Source organism: Tasmannia lanceolata, unplaced genomic scaffold (genome assembly GCF_043159265.1).
Source record: "Tasmannia lanceolata isolate RefF3 unplaced genomic scaffold, GAP_Taslan_0.1 ptg000012l, whole genome shotgun sequence".
Lineage (NCBI taxonomy): Eukaryota > Viridiplantae > Streptophyta > Magnoliopsida > Canellales > Winteraceae > Tasmannia > Tasmannia lanceolata.
In genome coordinates this window covers 54,262,370-54,272,458 of record NW_027518689.1, presented here as the reverse complement: position 1 = coordinate 54,272,458, position 10,089 = coordinate 54,262,370, and the positions used below count along the sequence as shown (strand labels likewise).

The 10,089-nt window shown below is 44.0% G+C and overlaps 2 protein-coding genes across 2 annotated transcripts; both read right to left on the bottom strand.

Annotated features, from left to right (window-relative positions):
• Positions 1 to 2,072: 2,072 nt before the first annotated feature.
• LOC143888951 (uncharacterized) lies at positions 2,073 to 2,561 on the bottom strand. The gene has a single exon (XM_077393331.1). The coding sequence runs from the start codon at positions 2,559 to 2,561 to the stop codon at positions 2,073 to 2,075; it is 489 nt and encodes a 162-aa protein (XP_077249446.1).
• Positions 2,562 to 2,932: 371 nt separating this feature from the next.
• Positions 2,933 to 3,781, bottom strand: LOC143888950 (uncharacterized). The gene has a single exon (XM_077393330.1). It carries the CDS (start codon positions 3,779 to 3,781, stop codon positions 2,933 to 2,935), a length of 849 nt encoding a protein of 282 aa, XP_077249445.1.
• Between the last annotated feature and the right edge of the window lie 6,308 nt (positions 3,782 to 10,089).

Below are 10,089 nucleotides of genomic sequence, written 5' to 3'. Positions count from 1 at the left end.
ATCACAAGTCTCTTTAGAGGCCATTTTGGAGAGGGCGTCCACGCGGGCGTTCATGCCCCGCGACACTTGCAGAACTTCCACTTCCTTTATTCCTTTCAACTTTTCTCTCACCTTTTCGAGGTATCATTTCATCCTGAGTTCTTTGGCTTCATAGGTCCCATTTACCTGTTCAACTACTAGCTGTGAATCACTGTAAACCTTCAACTTCCTTACGCTTAGTTCTGTGGCTAGGCTTAATCCGGCTAACAAGGCCTCATACTCAACCTTGTTGTTGGAGGCTATGAAATCTAACCGTAGGGCATACTTTGCTGAGAACTCATTCGGCCCCGTACCACTCCCGCTCCGCATCCTCCCTTGCTCGCCGAACCATCCACGTGCAGAACCCAGAGGGCCTCATTACTTTCTGCGGTGGTTCGGGCTCGGCGTGTCCGTTTCCAGGGGTTGGTGACTCGGAGGGGGTCTCGGTCTCTTCCACTGTTGTGGGCCCTGGGGTGGGGGCAGTGAATTCCACTATGAAATCTGCGAGAACTCGAGACTTGATAGCTGGTCTTGGTCGAACCTGTATGTCAAATTCTCCCAGCTCGACTGCCTAACTAACTAGTCTCCCAGCTGTTATCATCTTTTGTATAATTTTTCGTAGAGGCTGATCCGTTAAAAGCACTATGGTATGGGCTTGGAAGTAAGGGCAGAGCTTCCGGGCAGCAGTAACAACATCGAAGGCGAACTTCTCTATGTTCTGGTACTGTACCTCCGCGCCATGGAGGATCTTGATCACGTAGTACACCAGACGTTCTTCCTTGTCTTTTCGTTGGACCAATACGGCGCTCACCGCTGTAGGACTAACTGCCAGGTACAAAAATAACTCTTCTCCGAGCTCAGGCTTAGTTAACATCAGGGGTGTTTAGAGGTATTGCTTCAAAGCATCGAATGCTTCTTGACAGACGGGGGTCCATTCGAACTCCCGGATGTTCTTCAAGAGCCTAAAGAAAGGCTGGCACTTGTCGGCCGACTTGGACATGAAACGACTGTGGGCGGCAACTCACCCTGTTAGCTGCTGCACTTCTACCGCGATCGCCGGAGGCTCCATGTTCAGAATAGCTTGAATCTTCTCTGGGTTGGCTTCAATGCCTCTCTGATTGACCATGAAGCCTAAAAATTTCCCGGATGTCACCCCAAAGGCGCATTTGGTCGGGTTAAGTTTCATCCGGGCTCGTCGTAGAACGTCGAAGGTCTCTATGAGATCAGAGATGTGTTCCCCGGCTTCAAGGCTCTTAACCAACATATCATCTACATAGACCTCTACATTCCTGCCTATCTGTTTTTGAAACAAATTATTCATGAGCCTTTGGTAGGTGGCTCCAACATTTTTTAGCCCAAAAGGCATTATCGTGTAACAGTAGAGGCCTTGGTCGGTGATAAATGCTGTCTTGGTGATGTCTGGCTCGTGCATCTTTATCTGGTTATAGCCTGAAAAGGCGTCTAGGAAGGCGAGAAGTTCATGCCCGGAAGTGGCATCGATTAGCTGATCTATGCGTGGCAAAGGGTAGGGGTCTTTTGGACAGGCTCGGTTTAAATCCGTAAAGTCTATACAGGCCCGCCAACCACCGTTAGCTTTTTTAATCATGACTATATTGGATAGCCATTCGGGATACCGGATTTCCCGGATGAATCTGGCTTGTAGCAACTTTTCCACTTCAGCTTTGATATGCGTTTGTCGCTCTACCGCGAAGTTCCTCTTCTTTTGTTGGACGGGCTTGAGGGCCTGGTTCACGTTCAGCTTGTGAACTGCGATCTCCGAGGGTATGCAGGGCATGTCAGAGGTAGACCATGAGAATACATCATCGTTGGCTTTGAGAAAGTTAATCATTTGGTCCCGCAGGGTGCCCGTTAGTAGGGAGCCTATCTGGACTTCCATTTCAGGGTGGTCCTCGGATACGGAAATAGAGTCCAGCTCCTCGATTGGCTCACCCCTAACTGTGCGGGCTCATTCTCGAGGGTCCTCTCCCCCGATCGTGAAATTTTCTGTTGGGCGTTGCTCCCCTTCAAGCTTGCGTAGTAGCACAGGCGTGCTATCATCTGCTGCCCGCCACCTCTCCTATCCCCGTCCGAGTCGGGAACTTTATTTTAAGGTGAGGGGTAGATACCGCCGCCCCCAGATCTCTCAGCACCGGTCGCCTGATGATGGTACTGTAGGTGAACGGTATATCTACGACCAGGAAGGTGGCCATAATGGTCTTTTGGAGGGGGTACATACCGAAGGTGACAGGTAGGTCGATTTTGCCATTGACTTGTACTGACGCTCCCGAAAACCCATATATCAAGTATTCCGCAGGTCCTAGCCTTCCTTCACCGAGCTTCATTTCTTCAAAGGTCCCTAGGTACAACACATTGACGGAGCTCCCTGTGTCCACCAGGATCTTCCCTACATCATAGTTGGAGATGATCAGCCTGATAACCAACGCATCGTCGTGAGGGACTTGCAGGCCCTTGTAGTCTTCACTGGAGAAAGAGATGACCTTGTCTTCTTGGGGCGGGTATGTCTGGGCCCTTTTTGAAGGCATCTCCAGGGAGAATACTCGCTCCGCGTACGCTCGTCGGCCAGCCGTTGTAGGTCCTCCTGCTGCGGGCCCTCCTGTTATGACGTTGATCTTTCCAGCGATGGTAGGTTGCTCGGGGATAGGCGCTTGGCGGGGGGTTCTTCTCTCTTAGAGGATCGATGATGTCGGGAGTGGCGGTGACGGTTCTGGGACAGATGTCTGCTTCAGGACCGGTGCCTGCTGCGGGACCGGTGTCGGCTGTTGGACAGGTGTCGGCTTCTCGATCTGCCTGGGGGAGAAGAGCGACGTGCATACGTCTGTTGGTGAAGGCTTTCGATCCGGACGTGGCTCGTTAGATATTGATTCAAGTGGCCTTCTTCGGCCAGCTTTTCCACCTAGAGTCTAAGATGGAAACAATGGTCAGTTTGATGGCCATGGTCCATGTGAAAATCGCAAAACTTTCCGGCGAGATGCTTCTTTGGATCAGTGCTCATTTTCTTCGGAGGAGTTAGGAGGCCCTGATCTCTGATGGCGAACAGGACATGGGAAAGCGGGACTCTTAAGGGGGCATTTCCTAACCTTTCAAAAATGGGGATAGGGTTCCTATTTGCTGACCTCTCCTTGGTCTGCGATTTCCTTGCTCCCTTCGTGTCTTCTTTTTTCTTTTCCTCGGGGCCTGCTCGGCCCCATTCCCGTATGCATGCTTCTTCTGCTCGGATGAGCTTGTTGGCTTTGGACTCAAGCTCTTGTAGATCCCGCGGTGGCTTGAGAGTGAGGTGTTCCTTGAGGTTTTGATCGGTGGTAGTGTGCTTTAGGGCTGCGACCGCTATCTGGACGTCGATGTTGGTGAACTGGGACAATTTGGCATTAAATTTCTGCATGAAGTAGGTTTGATTTTTTCCTTGTTGAAGGGCCAAGAGAGCGTTCGCCGGGTCATGACGGAGGCGGTTGTTAGCAAATCGTGCCGTGAACTTTCTTTCGAATTCGTGAAAGGATCTGATGGAGTCCGGCTCCAGGTGCAGATACCGGTCATTGGCGGCTTTTCTTAGGAGGGAGGCGGAGGCCTTGCACATGAATCCGTCAAACGAGACTCGAAGCGCTATTACTCTCCTGAAAGTCTGGAGGAACTCTAGCGAATCAGTGGTCCCATCATAGCTACCAAATCGAGAAAGATCTCTACCCCTGTTTCTACAGTGGTTTTTATAATCTCCGATGTGAACGGGGACATTGTTTCTCTTTCCCATTCGTCTAGGATGTCGTTGGTGTTTGGTTTTTTCATTTCTCGTTTGACTTCTCGGATCTGCCTTTGCAAGTCAGCAGTTGGTCCAAACATAATAGTTGTGCGGAGGTAGCCACCTCTTCTGCTTGTACTGGGGGCAACTCCTGGAGTCGAGTTGTCCTGGTGGGGTTGGCGTGGCTCTGACTGGCTGGTTTTCCAGCGTCTGGTCGATGTCCCCTAGTTGGGGGAGCTCCCTCTAGGGGAGGTAAAGGGCCGTTTGTAGAAGGAGAGGCAGCTTGGACTGGTTCCCGCTTTCATCGATGATGACGTTCCTCGTATGATTCCCCACTGTCTTCTTCGTAGATTTCAGTCCGTTCGAGTGGGGCTGGGGGAACTTCAGGAACCGGGGGCCTTCGTTTGCAGGGGCAACAGTAGAAGGAGCTCCTGAAGAAGTTCGTTGAACATTTTCATGGTGAGAACCATCTGTGGTGTGCTGGAGGTAGGCAAGTGCTGGCCCGAGGCATGCGAGTTTTGCTCCCGGGAGTTAGAGACATGAGTTTGTGCATGTTGGGCCTGGCTCTTGGTCATTACCCCTATTTCTTGCTGTTGGGTGTGGTTTCTCATTGTCACGAAGTATTCAGGCTCAAACGGGTCCCACAGATGGCGCCAATATGATGGGGCCAAAATATGGGCTTGCGATCGCACGATGGGTAGAGTGTATGGGGCCAAAATATGGGCTTGCGATCGCACGATGGGTAGAGTGCCTCCGTTGGTATTTGCAATCACAAGCAAAGGGGCCAGGGTGGTCTGGGATGGGTCCCGGACGACCACTTCGACACCCAAGTTAGATTCTGGACCAACCGTATGATGAACAACAAGAAATGATAGGGGGACGATCAAGTTTACCAGAACTAATGCGCGGGCCTTTTCTCTATAAGTTGGGCGGATGGCTTGAAAGTGGAGAGTAGGAAGGAGGGAGCGGGCGTCGAACACCTTTTTGCCCTCTCTTTGCTTGGAATTGAATGGTCTTAATGGCGGCTAAATCTCCCCTTTAATGGCGCTTGGTTTAGGAATTTAATTTCCCTCCCTACCCCTTTTGTTGGATCCCCCTTTCTCCAGAGTTTAATCGCTTATTTATCCTTCTTACTTGCATGCAAATTTCCTTCATGGGATGCCACGTGGACATCTATCATCATTTTGGAGAAAAAGCCTTCTTTCGTTGGATTGGGCCGCCCCCGGCTTGGCGGCGTGCATGGCTTTGTCGTGTCATCTTATTCATAATCATAATGATGGGTAATTATGCTTAAGATTCTGGTGGCGGGGAGGTGACACATGGCGAGATCATGTGGCTATGCCATGTCTTAGCACCTTTCTTAATCATAATTAGATTCCTCTGATGCGAGGGCGACACATGGCGTGATCTAACGGCCTCACCATTTTTACTCCATTTCAATAGGATGACCCAAACGGTCCATGTGATGGAACACAACGTAAATAGTTTCCACAGGATGATCCTAGCCATCCGATCTATAGATGTTTCCATAATATGCAGTTCCTCTATAGATCAGAGTGTTGGGATCATCCTATAGAAATGATTTTTGGGCACAACCTATTTACGTTGTGTTCGATCACATGGACGGTTTGGATCATCCTATGATGTGGTCCGTACATTATTCTTTTGAAAAATATAGGACTATAAGGGCTTACACCATATAAAATCTCATACTTTCTTATTCCCAAAATTATTATAGGACATCATAAGTCTCAAGTATTAATCAACATCATGATAGAAAAATGTTAAATAAAGATAGTAGTATTCTTATCAAAACAAGAGATGCATATATAATTTCCTTTTTATTTATCTTTCTTTTTTCTTTGGGCCCTGCTTTGAACGTTGAACCCAGGTGTTCAAATCTTGTGTCATGGTTACAAATCTATTTAAATGTACCTCGTTGATTTCACAAGTTAGTCTGTATACTGATTAGAGTCTTCATTTCTAATCAATTAAACAAATAAATTGGGCTTGAGATTACATTATATTTTTAAATCGAAGAGCTCATTAGCAGATTTTCAAGCATTTCTTAATAGAAGTAAAGAAAGTATAACTGTTTTCCATCTGTAGTATTCAAAGATTGGAGCATTTGTTGGAAAAACGAAGGTTGTTTAAGATACCCGGGCAAGATTGAAGAAGTCACACGCTTTCCAAGTGTAATTTGTGACAACCGGAAATAGTGAAGAATAGAGCAAGAGAAAATCAATTGGATGTATTAATTTTGTGTCTTCATAGACAATGGTTACAGATATTTATAGATCTTACAAGAACCAAATAAAGAAACTATTAACTAAACAGCTATAATCTATACATGGAATGTTCTAAACAGGAAATAATAGACAATTAAGGCAATGAGGCAATCAAGCTATACTACAATCAAGCCAATCAAGATATACATATGATGTAACATATGTGCTTGCCGTTCATGCGGCAATCAAGATATACATAGAATGTATATCCGTACTTGCCGTTCACACATCCCCTCAAACTGAAAATGCTTTTGAATGCATTTGAAGTTTAGAAATAAGAAAACACAAATGAGAGGATGAATGAGACTTGGTAAATAAATTTGCAATATGATGTTCTGTTGGTATAAACAGCAAGGATATGATGTTCTATTGGTATAAACAGCAAGGAAATCATCTTTCATAACACATGATCACGAATAAAATGATAGTCAACTTCAATGTGTTTGGTGCGTTCATGGAAAACATCATTGTGAGAGATTTGAATAGCATTTTGTTATCACAGAAGAGAGGAGTAGGATTAGAAAGGGAAACACACATGTCATGGAGAAGCCACGGTAACCAAATAACTTCTGGAGTGGAATGGGCAAGAGCACGATATTCAGCTTCAGGACTGGAGAGAGCAACTACTGTTTGCTTCTTACTTTTCCATGAGATAATAGAATCTCCAAGAAAGACACAAAATCTACTTGTGGGACGTCGATTAGTAACATCACCAGCATAATCAACATAAGAGTATGCCGAAGAGTAAGTGATGACTTGGAAGTGTAAAGGATCCCTTGAAACATCTTGACCTTAAGGTATCGTAAAATCTTGAGAACGGTAGCAAAATGAACAAAGCGAAGTTCGGTAATAAACTGACTGACAATATGGATGGCAAGACTAATATCAGGTCGAGTAATGGTGAGATATTTCAGACAACCGACCAACTGGCAATACAAAGTAGGATTAGGAAGAAGGTTACCATTAGAAGGTCGAAGCTTCACATTTAATTCAAGAGGAGTGTGTACTACCTTAGCATCAGTAAGACCGACTTGACTAATAAGATCATATGCATACTTGACTTGCGAAAGAAAATATCCAGTGGACGTGGAATGAACCTCTATCCCAAGAAAGTAACGAAGAGTACCGATATCTTTCATATCAAAACATTTGTGCAGATGATTCTTAGCGTCATTAATGTCACGTAGATCATCACCAGTAATAACCATATCATCAACATATAAAAGTAGAATGACGAATCCACAAGTTGATCTTTGGATGAGCATAGAAAAATCATAGGCAGTATGAAATTTCTCATACCAGGAGAGAGGTGCTTGTTTGAGACCATATAAGGCACGATGAAGTTTGCAAACTTATCGAGGCTTGTGTTAAAGACCAGTAGGATGCTAAATGTATACTTCTTCATGAAGATCACCATTTAGGAAGGCATTTTTAACATCATTTGATGGAACGACCAGTGTCGAGTAGAGGCAACGACAATTATTGTTTGGACAGTCGTCATACGAGCAACATGGGCAAATGTCTCATCATAGTCAATTCCGTACTCTTGGGTGAAATCTTTAGCAACAAGGTGTGCTTTGTACCTTTCAATAGATCCATCTAATTTGGTTTTGATTTTATAAACCCATTTACACCCTACAATAGACTTTCTAGGAGGAAGATCTACAATGTCCCAAGTATTAGTATTTTGTAAGGCTGTAAGCTCTTCTGTCATTGCTTACTGCCACTTTAGGTTAGAGGCAGCCTCTCGGTAAGAATGAGGCTCGTGAAGAGACAAACTAGTAGAGAAAAAATAATGATAATCCTTAAGTTTGGCTGGCGGATGGTGTTCATGTTGTGGGTACTGATGCATACGAACAACATGTGGTGGATCACTTGTAGAGGTAACCTTGTTGGTGTCAGTCATAAACTGGTCAATAGCTGAATCAGGAGCTGTAAGATTTGGGAGAGTAGGGGAACTGTTAGGAGACTCACAAGAGATGTTAAAAGGAACATCAGGAAAAGGGCCTACAGGTTAAAGAATTCAGATGATGGATTAGAGGAGAGGGAATAAAATGGTATTTTTTTCCAAAGGACAACATGCAGAGAAATTTTTAATTTTTTTGCTTTAGGATTGTGGCAACGATAGCCTTTTTGTTGAACAACATAGATTAAAAACACACAAATGGCACTTCTTTTGCTCAACTTATGCCGCTCGCATGTATGATGAAGTACAAAACATGTGGATCTGAACACTCGAAGTTCAGAGTAGTAAGGAAGAGATTGATAAAGATGTTCAAAGTGGGATATGCCAGCAATGATGGATGAGGGAATCCGATTAAAGAGATAGATCGAAGTTTGAACAACTTCACCCCAGAACTTACTGGGGACAAAAGATGAGAGAAGTAGTGTTCTGGCTGTCTTAATAATATGACGATGTTTCCATTCCGTGATACCACTTTGTTCGGGTGTATCAGTGAAAGACAACTGAATAAGAGTACCTTCATTTTTTATACAAACAAGAAATGCAGCTGACATGTATTCTCCACCAGAGTCGAAATGAAATTTTTTAATGGATTTGGAAAATTGAGTTTTACCATAGTAGCAAATTCAATAAAAACACGTAAAAATTCATAAAGAGACTGCAACAGATAAAGCCAAGTATAACGTGAATAGTCATCAATAAAATAATCAAAATACTGACTACTGTTAGAGTTGGTGCCCTAAAACCCAGTGTATTTTGCATATTAATCAGTAAAAGTTTCTTTTTCATGACTTTTATGGGTACTAAAAGCTAAATATGCATGATATGTTACTTGCTATTATCACGTATTTTTTCTTAGGAAGTAAAGTAGGGAACCCATGCTCATAGATTCACAAATCCTATGGAGTAGGGAGATATGGGATTCCAGTTCTTTGCAGATCTTAATAGTACCTAGTTGGGGTTGAGGTTGGACACCTCTTTCTGTATACAACTAGCATCTATCTTGCCAACATGCACGAGATGTAGAGTGACTTATCTCAATCACTCGGGTAGTGGACCCTAAGTAAGATAGAATGTGTATGACAATAAGATTGTATACTGAACGGGATAACATTAGAATAGCTTGTGGACAGGAGATAGTTGAGCTATTCTACCAGACATGACCCTTTACATGTCCTTTGACCTAAGGGGTCATATTGGTCTGTTGGTGAGTCTCTCTGTAAGCCCAATGGTTTCCATCTTGGCATTCCCATCTTATTTTGATGATTCCAATACACAAGTGATTTATGATCACTAATGTGTTTGATTGTCTAAGTTGTAGATCACATTGGTGCTAAGACAAGATTGCTTGGATTAAGGCCAAAGAAGCTCTCATTGGACCACATCATGAAGGCCAAAGACATTGAAGTCCAAGACGATTGAAGACTTGAAGAATCGCATTGAAGATCGAAGTCAATTTAGATTGTAATAGATCCAATCTTAATTTAGATTTTAGAGGCATAAATTAGTTAATCTCACACACCCCTAAAATGTATAAGTGATTGTCCTTGTGGTGTTCCAACACTTTGGAACCCTCATAACAATCCCAAGTTGGTGAAATATTGGAAGCCTAGAAACAAGAGTTGAAAATCTGCTGCTGATAGGCTTCTCGAAACTCCGAGAGAATTCTCGGAGCTTCGAGCTCGGAACTCCGAGAAATCCTCCGAGCTCCTAGAAATGGTCCAGTAGACAATTTCCAACTTCTGTTTGTTTTCCCGGAACTCCGAGATTTTTTCTCGGAACTCCGAGAACACTATAACGGTCGGATTTTTAGCCGTTGGAAATTTTCCAGAAATTACAACAATGCCACTGAACGGTCATATTTTGGTTTTCCTATAAATATGGGTATTTCTAACATACCAAAGATCAATCCTAACACTCTTAAACTTTACTTGAACATTCAAAGAGTGAATCAAAGCTTATTTATGCCTCTCATCCTCTAAGATTAGGATTTAGATCATAGGCTACATTTGTACATCTTCTACTTCTTGTAAACCCTTGTGAGGGATTTTTTTGTTCTTTCTTTCTTA